General features: G+C 46.4%; 1 protein-coding gene across 2 annotated transcripts in view; it reads right to left on the reverse strand.

Moving 5' to 3' along the window:
- The window catches only part of LOC138526939 (extracellular tyrosine-protein kinase PKDCC-like), a 53079-nt gene that overhangs the window by 2379 nt on the left and 37459 nt on the right, over positions 1-13241 (reverse strand). For both annotated transcript variants that reach the window (XM_069637829.1, XM_069637828.1), the window contains exons 4-6: positions 10174-10253; positions 9958-10062; positions 6704-6880 (exon numbers count right to left, since the gene is read on the reverse strand). In XM_069637829.1, the coding sequence (XP_069493930.1) occupies positions 6704-6880; positions 9958-10062; positions 10174-10253 (362 nt within the window). The remainder of the gene's footprint in view (positions 1-6703; positions 6881-9957; positions 10063-10173; positions 10254-13241) is intronic.

The raw sequence follows: 13241 nt of genomic DNA on the forward strand, positions 1-13241 counted from the left end.
CTCCTTTATTTCAAATAGTAATGTAAAAAATACAATTCTCATAATTCGAAGGGGGAAAAAAGGACTGGTTGTCCTTTTCACACATGAAAACAGTAAACTTGTGAGCTCTGGTTTAGCCTGAGGCCCCGGCGCATTTTCTTTGCTCACCCACCCTCAGGAAGTCAGGGATCACAGGTCTAGAAGAGGGACTCAGCAGTGTTCATTGCCAGGGTCCAACAGCAAACATAGGTTTCGTAGGATTTAATGTTTAGTATTGTATTGTATCATTTGTATAGCACCTTTCACCATTGGTATGGTGCCAACACACTGTAGGTTGAACACACTCGGGGGACCGAAGTCCCGGAATTGGGAACATTCGAGAAGTGCTAGTATGCGTGTGTCCATAGCGGCCAGTACGAATATATGAAGGGGAGGCCATGCCCCTGCTAGCCACCCGTGCCGAGCCCGCTTGTGGATGGGTGGCGAGAGGCAGTATAGAGGGGGTATGCGAGAGCAGAATTAGTTATTATGTGTGCAGCTATATATCATATTTTTGTTGTGAACTGTAGCTGCATTCTTATGGCAGAGGTGTTGTGCAAAGTATTTTTGAGTGGCTGATGCGTGCGGGTCTGCAGCCGTGCCTTCGGCTAGAGTTCCATAAGCATGGAGTGCAACAGGCTGAAAAGCATTGGCTGTGACGAGAGTGCCCCAGCGACCTTCACCTAGAGTGGAAGGGATCCAGTTGGTAGAAGATGCCGTTGGCGCGCATAAGGCAAGTGTGTTGGCAGCGTAGAACACCATTGGAAGGCGAATGCCAGATTCGCCATAGAAAGGGCAGGGGCAGGAGTAAAAAAGACAGATGGGTAACGGCAGAAAGTAGTAAAGGTTAGGACAAAAGGTGCAGAAAATTGATGTCTAAGGGAAGGGAACAAGAGGCTCCGCAAGACAAGTCTGGCAGGGCGGGCCCAATGATTTGGTGGTTTGGGGGGGTGAGGGCACACCATAAGCTCATTGAGGGCGGGTTGGTTGTTTAAGGGGGAGAGCGAGGTGCAGGAATGATTATATACTGCCCTCTGTGTCAACTACGTTTAGTTCATGAGAAAAGAGCCGTTGCCAGTAATATAATGATCCTCTAACGTATCGAAGAGGTTGCTACAGAGCTCTGTCTCCCCACTTTCCATAGTGGAGATAGACACCCAGGCCCCTTGGAATTATGGGATTTTTTGTTCTAGATTTAAAATAGGAAAGGCAAAACTACTAGTCCCAGAATTCCCTAAAGCAAATAAAAAATCAGGTTGGGATGTCTTTCTCTTGCAATGACTTGCAGAAGCTCTGGGGTTAGTCGCCTGGGCCTTTGAAGGGCCTTTCAGGATGCACAAATCACATGACAACTCACACCTAACATGCAATTGGCTTTGCCTCCAGCACTAGTAGCCTTTAACAGGCACCAGGGATGTTGGACAGGTATATGTGCCTGGCTTTGCACCAGCCATATGTGCCTTTCTGTGGCATGTGACTACAATAGCAGCCCCGGCACCTTCCCGGGGCGGAGTCTTGGGAGGGGTGGTGGTGGGCTGAGGAGTGAGTGGCATAGGTAAGGGGCGGTTATTCAGGCACCGAACGGCGTAATGACACCATTCTCATGCGCCGCCGCTCGGTACCGGCAGCATTGAACTAGAGAGTCTCGGGCGGCGTATAAAGAGAGGGAGGGGGAAGTGCTCTCCCTCTCCTTCGCCCGGGTCCGAAACCCATGGGGCTGCAGAGGCAGCACAGTTTGCTACTTTTCAGGGGTCACCTATTTCCCTTAGGTCCATTCCCAGGGAATGGGGGGGTGATGGCTAGAGCCACTCCCCCCCATGCTAAAGTATGTAATTACTGACGTAACGGGTTCCATGCTGTCATGCATGTATGGCTTCTTGTCGCATTTGGGGATATAATAAATGCGGCCGAATGCCTCCCAAGGAATAGGAGTGTCCGTTTCACTCATTGGCCCTGCCGCCTGCGTCGCCCACAGGAAAATGGCCACCCTGCTGGCCATCCAGTGGGTACAGGCCTAAAATCTCCTGATGTTTCCGTAAACTAGTCCACTGCTGATCCAAGCCTTTGCAGGATCAGACATCTTGCTCTTGTTATGATACTGTGTGTGTAATGTACAGGGAGAAATAAACACTCTTAAGCATGCAAATCCCCTTCTAATGTATTCAATCTTAACATTATGGCATTGAGGACAGGGAGGTGCTTTGGGATGGAAAATGCATTTGCGCCAGCTTGTTCCACTCACATAACAGCAGATACAATACATCATAAACCCATTGGGCCTAGTTCAGAGGAGCTTCTCATTAGGAGTGTTTGAGAGTCTTCAGAAACCTCAAAGTTGGTACTTCTGTGATCGGTGCCTCTTACAAACCCACTGCGCCAAAAAGCAATTCTAAGCTCGGCCTTCCGCTCGCCAGACGCTTTGGACTACAACTCCCATCAGCCCTAGAGAACACATACGATGGTGAGGGATCCTGGGAGCCATAGACCAAAACATCTTGAGAGTCATAGGTTCCAGGCCCCCTGGAGTACAGCGTCCCTCGTAAAAGTGGCATCATGGGACTTTAGTTAGCCTTTCTGTAGGTCATTTGCAGCACAGTAGACTACTTTTGACCATTTACATGGAGACACTAAATTATTTATTGGTGCTTTAAAAAAAACAGACTTTTTTAACGAATTCCATGGTCCTCATCTACAAAACATAAGAAAATTTAAAAAGCAGAGTCCACTATGGAAAATGTAACCCTATGGTCTGCAACGTGCACTCTGATATTTGCAGCAGGAAGTAAACTCACTGAGCTATGCTAAGATAACAAAGAACATTATGTATGTCCCAAAACCTTCACCTATAGGGAATTCGCTTGGATATGGGGACAATAAAAGGTAGTAGTACAGAGGGATTTAATGTATGCACATTACAGTTTATAACCATACTTTACTGGTTCATCTGCCACAGAAGTAACAATAATACAAAATGGCTGGTAACTCTATAAATAATTACAATGTTAACAATGTATGTTAAGTACACTTGTGAGGAGGCTTATGTTGTGAGTGGTTGGCACACAGGGTGCAAGTGAGGTTTTTGTGTTGTCGGCTGGAGGGCAGGATGCCAGTTATGGGTCTCTTGCCATGCCAGCTCATGCTTGACTCTGAGAGGAAACTAGCATTGCATCTGCCCTTCCAATGAATTCTCGAGCTTCACCACCGGTTTACATTGTTATGAAGACTAAAGATGGGGTGGGAGGATTGTAGCCTGCTGCAAAGTTTCTGGGGGAAAAGTTTTACTGTTTGCTAGGCGGGAGAATTTCCAGGGGTCTAGAAACCACAAACATAAGTGAAAAATATGTTGCATAAACAGAAATGAATGTCCATAATGTCTACTATATATACTTGAGAATGTGTGGGAGGGGGAGAGGTTGGCATTGAGAATGCTTGTTCTGGGAGTAGAGCGTGGCTCTGTGGGCATGGGCCATTGCACTATGGGCCAGAAAAGTAAACTTACCCGCCAGGCCAAATTTTGCCAGTCCTCCTCTGATGCTTACATAGTTCGGGCACAATGATGAGGTATTTTAGTAGCAACAAGATAGTCTGGTTCTATGATGGATTTTCTGGCACATGGATGGCATATTGTGGAACATGAATGAGATATGACGGAGATGCTTAAAAAAAAAATGGACAGAGCAATAAAATATTATGGTTCTGCAGATGCTTCTTTTGGTAGAATAGGGCCGAGATCTTCTGAAAAATCCCTGGCACACAGATATGAAAAACTAGCACAGTGATGGGATCACCTGGCATAGCTCGGGTCCACAGATGAGATGTCCTGGCAAAATGCTGCAAATTTGCTGCAAAATTCAGGCACGCGTCTGGGGATACTAGCAGAGTTCTGGGATATTCTAGCATGGGGGTATTCTGCTCAGAGTGAGATACTCTAGCACAGTTGGAGGATATGCTAGCCTAGTTGTGCAAGATTTTGGCACAGCTGTGGAATATACTGGAACATTTTGGGGACATTCAATTAGAGTACGGAATATTTCTGCATGGTTGCCAGATATGTTACACAATTCTAGAATATTGCAGCACAGTTGTTGTGTACACCTTTAGGGATATTTTTCCGCAATTCTGGAATATTCCTGTAGAGTTACCGGATATTCCTGCACAGTTCCTGAATATTTTGACACAATTGTGGAATATTCTAGCATACATTTTGGAATATTCTAACCCATTTAGGGGATATTTTGGCACCTGTGTGGAATATACGGGCACAGAACATGCACACTGTGGCACTGTTGTGCAATATGCCTCTATAGTTGTGGAATATTCTGGGGCCGCCGTGGCATCTTTTTACATAGTTTGGGGTGTTTTGGTCCGATTGTGGGATATTCTAGCAGAGGAACAGCATATTTTTTGCTCGGTTGTGGAATAGCTTAACACATTCATGGAATAGTCAGCACAATTGTAGGATATTTCTGAACAATTGATACATTTTTTGACACAACTGTGGAAAATCCTAGCACAGTTGTGGGACATTCTAACTTCGATGATATGTGGTATATTGTAGCACCGTGGACATTTTAGAGCAAATGTGGAAAACATTGGGACAGTTGTGGGACATTCTGACTTCAACGATATGTCGTATAGCACAGTGGACATTTTGTAGCAAATGTGGAAACATTGGCACAATTGTGGGATATTCCGGCACATATTTGTGTTTTTTAAGTTTTGGGATATTTTGGCATCATTGTGGGATATCCAGTTCAGTTGTAGGATCACTCCTGCACAGTTATGGGACGTTCTGGCACGGATGTGGGATATTTTAGCAACGTTAGTGATTCTGCCCCTATTTTTGGAATATTCTAACAGATATTTGGATATAATAGGACAATTCTGACACAATGAATGACAACATGGCCTGGTCACCTGCTCACAGATTTCCTCACAAAGTCACAACATTTTGTTAATTTGCATTTTAAAGTTTCAAATATCCAAGTAATTAAATTAAATGCTTTCCCTTATAATGTTCAAAGACAGCCAACACGTGTTTCGACCCTTTCCATGTCTTCCTCAGGGAAATTCCTAATCATGTATCTATTACTTCATTCAAACACCTTCACAAAGGTGGTCCAACGTCACTCACTCCCTGTATCCTTGCAAACTTGCTTGAATGCTTATGCAGACTTCACAATGTTACCTCACTACAATGTTGTGGATCAGATACCCTCTGTTAACAGAATGTTGAAAGCATGTCGCATATACTAGGGTGATTAGTCCCAGTTCACCAGTGGGATAGCAGCGTTCTGCGTGTCATAGAGCAAATTCTGACACAAACCTGTGTGCACAGACGCAGAGATGGGATATTTTGGCAGAGCCAATAAAAAGAGCAGCAAGTGAAATACTAGCCTGAAAGGGTACCCAGTCAATTTATCGAAAACATTACAGAGTGGTACATTTCAGCACACACTATAATACTGAAAACATTACATAAATATATAAAGGGTAGTGGGGTAAAGGGTTAAAATGGTTCAGGATGGGGTATGAGCGGCGTTCTAAGGGTCGAAAATCAGGTGAATTGGGCACACATTTTTTTTAAAGAATAAAAGTGTTTTTCTGTGTTTTTTCCGCAATTAAATGTACCACTCTGTAATGTCCATCGGTAAAATCACACATAGACGCCTGAAAGATCTGTGTTTCTCCTAAGGTCAGACGCTTCAAGATCGGCAGATTCGACTTCACCCTTCACCCTCCCGGGGCTGATAAATGTAGTGTCACTAAATTGGGTCCTTAGAGCACTTACTAATAAAATGCTTCGAAGTAGGACACCTCTGGCTTAAAGCGCTCTGTACAAATGGGATTGTTCTGGTGCGCAGATGGTGTATTCAGTGAAGTGATGGTTTCCTCTGGGACAGGCAACGGCCATTCTTGCACGGTGAAGAAATAATGGACTAGCCTGGCACAAACAGGAAGGCATATATTCACTTGCAGACTAATGGTATAATGGAAATAGGAAAACTACAAGTCCCAGCATGCAAAGTACTGTTGGCTAAAAGCAAGCACTGGACAAAGGCGTGCCTGGTGACATGAGATCAGTAGACTACTCTGCTTAACTGCAATCAATGTACCCTTGAAAGGACTGCAGCGCTGCAACTGTGATGGACAGCAAGCAGAGGTCGAAGTGGGCAGGAAGTAAAGGGGATGACGTCCCGCTACTTTTGGGGAAAATCTGCCATCGTTCCCTTCTGGAGCAGTGTTCCAGGATGGCAAGTAATGTGACATTACTGCAGACACAGCTTTTTGTGAAGGAAATGGGTGGGAGAGAGTGGCTGTAGTCCTGGGCATGTCTCCTGAGAGGTGCAAAAGGTGGGTGATTGGAAAGGGGGGGGTCCCTAAAATGCTGTGGGGGACAATAACAAATAATGGTGGTTGTTTAAGGTGCCTTTTCTTCACTGTTTCTTTCGGTGGTGATATTACAGTTGTAGAGGGGTGCAATGGAGGAAAGTCAGGACCCAGGTATCGGGTTTGGATTGGGGTAGAGTGTGGGTCTGAGGCTGGTGCGGCGTAAGGGAAGTGGGTGGCAAAGGGGAACATGGGTCCTCGTCTTTTCTGTACACTTCGACACTTGACTGCCAGCAATGGACGCTTGAAAAGCCTGCACCACCGCAAGGTCTTCTGAAATGCAGCACTTGCTCACCTGTCCATGTCGTTGCTTGACCGATGACGAAGCTCCGGCACTGAGGGTGGGAGGTGCAGATGGCCGCCGCCTCCTCTGCATTATGAACGGACAGCAGGCACCCCAGGTGGCTAAACGAAGGCCAGCATTTGTAGTCCTGCGTTTCCTTAATTCGAAAGCCCTTCAGGGATGTGTAATCTAAAGGGGGGGGGGGGAAACAAGGGGGGATTAGAACGTATGGTCACAGCATTTTGCCATCTGGGCCAGGGCTTGGCCACACCAAGCAGTGGCCACCCACCGGTAAGCAAGTTCAGATATGCGTGCACTGCCTTCAGACATCTGTGCTCAGCCTGCAGGACGCAGGTTTGAATCCTGACAGGTGCCACTCATCGCTTCGTTCTTCCCAGGTGGATACATTGGGTAACGTTTTATTCCTATTTAGGTGACCAGACGTCCCGGTTTTCCCAGGACAGTCCCGGGAAATCATCCTCCGTCCCAGGCTCCTTTGTTTAATTAACCCTGTCCCGGGATTGGGTGGGTGGGTTTTGCCACAGTCTGGGGTTTTGCCCGAAATCGGGCCCGGCGCGATTCTTCCTGCATGTGAATGCGAGCATTCACGCCCCCCATTTCCTACCCCTTCCCCTCCCTGGCCGCTCTCCTTCAATGAGAGGAGTGTACCTGTGAGCACACCCCCGCAACAGGACAGTGACATAGAAGTAGGACTGCAGTTTAGCAGAGTCCTATTTGTGTTTATTGTAGTCCTACTTCTATGGCCAGTGCCTGTCCCTTTTTTGTTTTTTTTAATCTGGTTACCCTATTCCTAGTACAACAGCACTTGGAAGTGGAAGGAATCCATCATGAAGTGCTATATCAACATTTTTTTAATGTCCAACCTATACGTATAAAAGAGTTTGCTAACATGTAATATATGTAAATGTTTCTCATAGTTATTCATTGTGATTAGCATGAATGGCTGAGTGGGTTTCACTTTTCAGTGAGATGAGGAGGCCAGCCCTCAAAGAGAAGAGTTGAAAAAGGGGGGAGACTAGATTTGAGGGTTCCCTCCACACACATCCACCCCTTAGAGTCCCAAACGCCCAAAGAGCCATTACTCTTGTTAGAATTCAGACGCTGTACATAAAGAGGGGTTCATTTTGCACAAATCGGGTTATGCTGACCATCTCTGGGTTTGGGGAGGGTGCAGGGTAAGCCTGCATCTTTCCTGCAGGAAAACAAAGCCTCCCAGGTTCCTGCATGGGTGATGGCGCAGGAGTGTGCCATGCTGCCATCTTCCCTATAACAAAACAAAGACTACCATCATCCCACAGGCGTGTTGGGGATGGGTGGGAGGGGTTACGCTGTTATCTTCCCATAACAAAAGAAAGTCACCCAGTATCCCTCAAGCTCGTTGACAAGGGGTATGCAGCTATCTTCCCTATAACTAAACCTTGGCTCCCAGGCTAGCCCTCAGAAAACACTACGGGGCAGCAGGAGTAGCTGGCCGGCATTGCACTGTGATCCGGTTTCACTACCTGGTAAAGGGGTTTATAGTCATTGCATTGAATGCCAAAGCATCAAATGCCTTACCATAGAAAAAAAAAGCATCGGAAAAAAAACATTGAATTCATTTTTTTCTTTTTTTAATGGGGGGACCTCCCCAGTCACCCTTTTTAACCTCAAAAACTCATTATAATTAAAACAAACCCTTTACCATTGAAAAAATTGCATTTGATGCTTTTTTTCGATGCATATTTTTCCTATGGTAAGGCATTTGATGCAAAGACTAGATACCAGTAAAGGTGAACCTTTCTCTAGTCATGCAGGCATGCTTTTGATTGTTCGATCAGAGGGCTTTTTAATGAGATACTCCATTTTCAGTTAAGTTCTCTTTTAGTACAGTTCCACAAAATGGATCAGTGGGACTCTCCTGTTTGTGGCCTCTAGGCTGTGCCCCCTAAAGGCCACATAAAGAAGGCCATTTCCGTACGTAAGTCTAAAGGGGCGTGGTCTAGAAGGAAGCCGGAAGAGTGTGCCTGAACGCAGCAGGTAAATGGGGAGGAAGGCGGGGGAGGGTGCAGTGCATCAGAGGGGGCGAGGGGAATTGTGTGGGTGCAGGGGCTCGAAAAGGCACGAGGTAGGATGGCCCTTGCAAGCGCTTAACTCGTAAGCTATTTTACCAGGCTCATTTAAAGAAATAACATAGTTGTTCCATGTTAAGGCGCAAAGAGCCGTGGTTTCAAAACCAAAGGTTTTTTTTTTTGCTGGATGGGGGCCTTCAATTTCTCGGGCATCAATGAAAAAGTGGCCCACTGTTGCAAATGCCAAGTCATTCCTTTTGTGACAGACTGTTTGAGTAGTACCCAAGGGGGAGGTTTTTGATCAAATGTTATGCAAATAGTGCATTTTAAAGAATATTCATTTAGTAATACAAGTCAAAACTACTAGCCGCATAGTGAAGAAACTTATCAAACAGGCACACATTGGCCATAAAATGGCCCACTTTGACCCAAAAACTGGTCCACACCAGCATTTTGCATTTTTGGTTAGGTCATTGCCCTATAGGCCAGTCTGAGCCTGGACCTACCCCATGGTGCAGCGGGACAATGTACATACCAGAGGGGATGCCTAACACCAGCATGTAGATAAATGTGAAATATTTATAGATAAGTAATTTAAACGGTGGATGGGCGGGCCCAGCGCTAATTCATCATTATCATTAATGCACCTAACATCAAAAACGGACTCTTCAAAGCGCATGGTACTCCTTTAATTTCCTGGGGAGGAGGAACGGCTGAGACAGACCTTCCAGGATTCCATCCTCTGACCACTGTGTTGCACAAAGCCCCCTGCAGCGTGTGCTGAACTCGCTGCGCTTTTTAGCAGTATTGCAGGTAACACTTTCAAGATGGCTGCCCTTTGGGCGAAGCACCAGCCACAGCAGAGTGTGCGAATCCGCCGGCTGCGCTGTTGTTCCACAACAGAGAGGGGGATTATATAAACCACAATTGCTCCTCCAGCGCAAATGAACTAAGCAGCAGTGAGATCAAGGCACCACGGGAAGGATAGGCCCCAGGCTGGGGTGGCGTGGAGGCATTCCTCCCGCACTCCCCCTTCCGCGTGTCAGTTAATCTTTAAAGTATTCACGTGGGTCCCGAAAATGACTGGGGGTATCAAATGACTTACAGGATCCCTTACAGAAACACTTAATCAAGACTCCTAGGCAGGCAGCCGAGGCCTTAATTAAAATATCACCCAGAGCATGTTATCAAGGATACCTTTCAAATGGCGCGGCCTTTTATGTAGATAGCGCCCGGACTTGTACAGCTGGAGAACGTTCTGGAAGGCTCGCAGGGTGTCACTTATCCCGTGTCGTAAATCGCCTGGGGGGTGGGGGGGAGGAAAGGGGATATCGTTAGGAGAAAGAGACGCTAGACAGCGTTACATTTTTAATCGGAAAATATATAGACTTGCTTAAGAAGAACTGAGGGTACCTGTTGCATTCATGATATTGTAGAGGAGCGGCTGGAGGGCTGGCGGGGCCGCGTGAGGCAAGAGGTAGGTGAAAAAATACCTGCACGAGGGAGAGAGACACAAAATGGTGGGCAAAACGCCTTCCATGCCAGACAGGGTTGTCATTTTGTTAATGCTCAGAGAGCTCACCTTTCAGAAATGAACACCCCTCCTATCAGAAATGTTAAAACGTGGCTATTGGACAAATATGACTACAGTTCACATCAAATGTACCTGCCTGCGTCTAACTCTGTACCAAACGCTGTGGTACCCCAGGGTGCGGGCGTTGCATAAATGTAATAAGAACATGCTTAGAGAACTCACCTGCTGCCTCACTCAAAATGGCTTCTAACCCAAAGTAGAGGCAACGCCTTTTTATGTATCAAATAGTTCTCACCTAGCTTGTAACCAAACCTAGTTTGTCATTTTGATAATGTTTGGAGAGATCTTATGCTGCCGCAAAATGGCTTCTAAACCAACGTAGGTCCACTCTAGTTTTATGCATCAGAACTTTGACATGCCTGAAAACCGGGTAGTATAGCTCAGTGGCAACGCGCTCGACTTGAAGAGCAACACAGGTTTGTATCCCGGGTCCGATTAGAAACCTCTTCGCTATTAACTGCGTTATAAAAAAACTAATTATAATATAAAAACCCAATCTAGTTTGTCATGCTACATTTGGCCTCATTAAGGGTTTGGCAGTAAATCTGCCGATTTACCACCATCCTGTTTTACTGCTCCCGGCACTCAATCCTGTGGCATTACCACGGGATGACGAGTGGTGGTACGGTTATGTAAATCCCAATTTTAGATTTTTTCTGGGCATGAATCCTTCACTTTGCCTACAAAACTTGCAATTAGGTTGTGCAATAAAAGTTGTGGTAATTCCATTACCACCAAAAAAGTGATGGCAAAGGAATTACCGCCACTTCTTTAGCACACCGCCGAACTCATAATGAGCCCGCTTGTCTTATTTACAGCTTCAGAATGGCTTCTAAACAATATATGTTCACTCTTTCGAGTTTAAGTAATCCGAAGTGGCCTAAAGCTCGCTTTAAACAAAACATCTGTGAGTATTTGGAATTTATACTGTTTACTGCAGCGATTTTGATATGATTGATTGGTTATTTATAACACGCTTTATACCCAGAGGTTTCTAAACGCGGACCGGGGATGGAACCTATGGTGCTCCGTGTCGTCTTGTTTCCCAGGCGAGCACGTTGCCCTTGAACTATCCTCCTGAGACGCCTTCACAAGCTATGGTGCATCCGAAAGAGAGAGGGGTGGTTTAGCTAAATTGGAGATATAAGTGGGGGGGGTATAAGATCAAACTGAGAGGATTGCTCCGGGCCAATGTGCTCGCCTTGGAAGCAAGACAACGCGGAGCAACACAGGTTCGATCCCCAGGTCCGTGCTTAGAAACCTCTGGGTATTAAGCGCGTTATAAATAACCAATCACAATTACATAGCTTTGAAGTTGTGTGTTGATGGGAGCAGATTGGAAGTGCCCTGCACTCCGCGTGCGAGCCTGTTTCTAGGTGTCTTGTATCGAGAGCATAGGGGCATTTGTGCCTTCTATGCCATGATGCTAAGATGAATTGGCAGACATTGGGATATGTAAGATGATTATTGCGGTGTGTAGTGTTCTATTTCATGTCTGAGGAGAGGGTTATTCAATTGATGTGAGTGAATGGCTTAGCTAGTCCTCGTATAGTGTGAGTTTAGAGTGCAGGAAGGTTACTGAAGTTCCAAGTGGGCAAATTAGAGCATCCATCTATTGTGACCAGGGTTACGTCTCAGTAGCGGTACTTGTGAGGAGATGTCCCCAGACACCTTGAAGTGGGCGGGTATCTCTGGTAGTGGAGAGTATGCAGTGAATGGTGTTTTATGAGAGTGGGGGGATAGGAGGAGTAGAAGAGATAAGGAATATGCAATTTGGGGTACCAGGTAGATGGGAGTGGGAATAGTTCCAGGGCATAGTTCAGAAAGTAAAGGCCTTTCGAAGCTTGGCGACAGCAGCATTAAGCAACCAGAAGCGGCCATCAAGTGGACTGGCTTATATGTAATTCTGGAGATTTCCCGGTGGGCCTGTTTCTTGGGCCTCGAATGATGTTACCGATTTCATTTCCAAATGCTCTTATGGGAAAGGGGTTGGGCTTACTCACACTGTGTAATATGGGGCCACTTGGAAAAACATTTCCGGGGAAACTTTAGGTCCCCGGTCTACTCCTTGCAGCTCCTAATGCCGCCGCCCCTCCCCGTTAGGCCTTACCTGGTTTGGAGGCCCGGGCGAGAGGACGCTGGAGGGGGCGGGGGGTCACTGTGATTTCATATGTCTAGTGGGGAGCGAGAGGTGCGGCCCTTTAAATTGTGGCAAACACGCCAGCGCAGCCTTTTTACCTGTGTCCACGCTGCCGTCGAGATTTGTGGAGAAGTCGCCCTTTTCCCACGAGTCCGCCTTACAATTCGGGAAGTTCATGCGGTACGTGAAACATATGTCCCGTTTGGTGAGGGATGGGCATTTATTGTTGGGAAGTACATTTTATAGTGAGTGAAAGTTGACATCACGGGAAGTGATGGCACACAACCTTTAACCCCTTGACAAAACAGGCAGTGGCGTGGCATCGCACTGTTCCTCAGTACACTAAGAGAAATATGGGTACGATATTACTGTAATATCATATACATTTCAGCACTATATGTAGCGTTAATACCATTATGTGCAGGCCCATATAACCAAGATCTTTTAGTTGTGTGACCACCAAACGGGATGGTGCCATGTTCCCCTGCCCAATGGACCTTGACAAACACCCACTGGCTACTGGTTGCAGACAGTTTTTTGGGGGGCAAGGGAGACAGCAGGGGAAGCAAGAGAGACTGCAGGGGGCGCAGCTGTGACCCCTAGCAACCCCCAAATGACGTCCCTGCACTCACCCACCATTGACATTCCCACCTGGGGCAAAAGGGGCACGGGTCTGAGCCTTAAAGGAGACGAGGAACGGGAACTCGGAATGGTCCAAAATGAGTGAAGGGGGAGGCTAGAGAATGG

The sequence above is a fragment of the Ambystoma mexicanum genome, chromosome 14, assembly GCF_040938575.1.
Source record: "Ambystoma mexicanum isolate Mex_15411 chromosome 14, UKY_AmexF1_1, whole genome shotgun sequence".
Lineage (NCBI taxonomy): Eukaryota > Metazoa > Chordata > Amphibia > Caudata > Ambystomatidae > Ambystoma > Ambystoma mexicanum.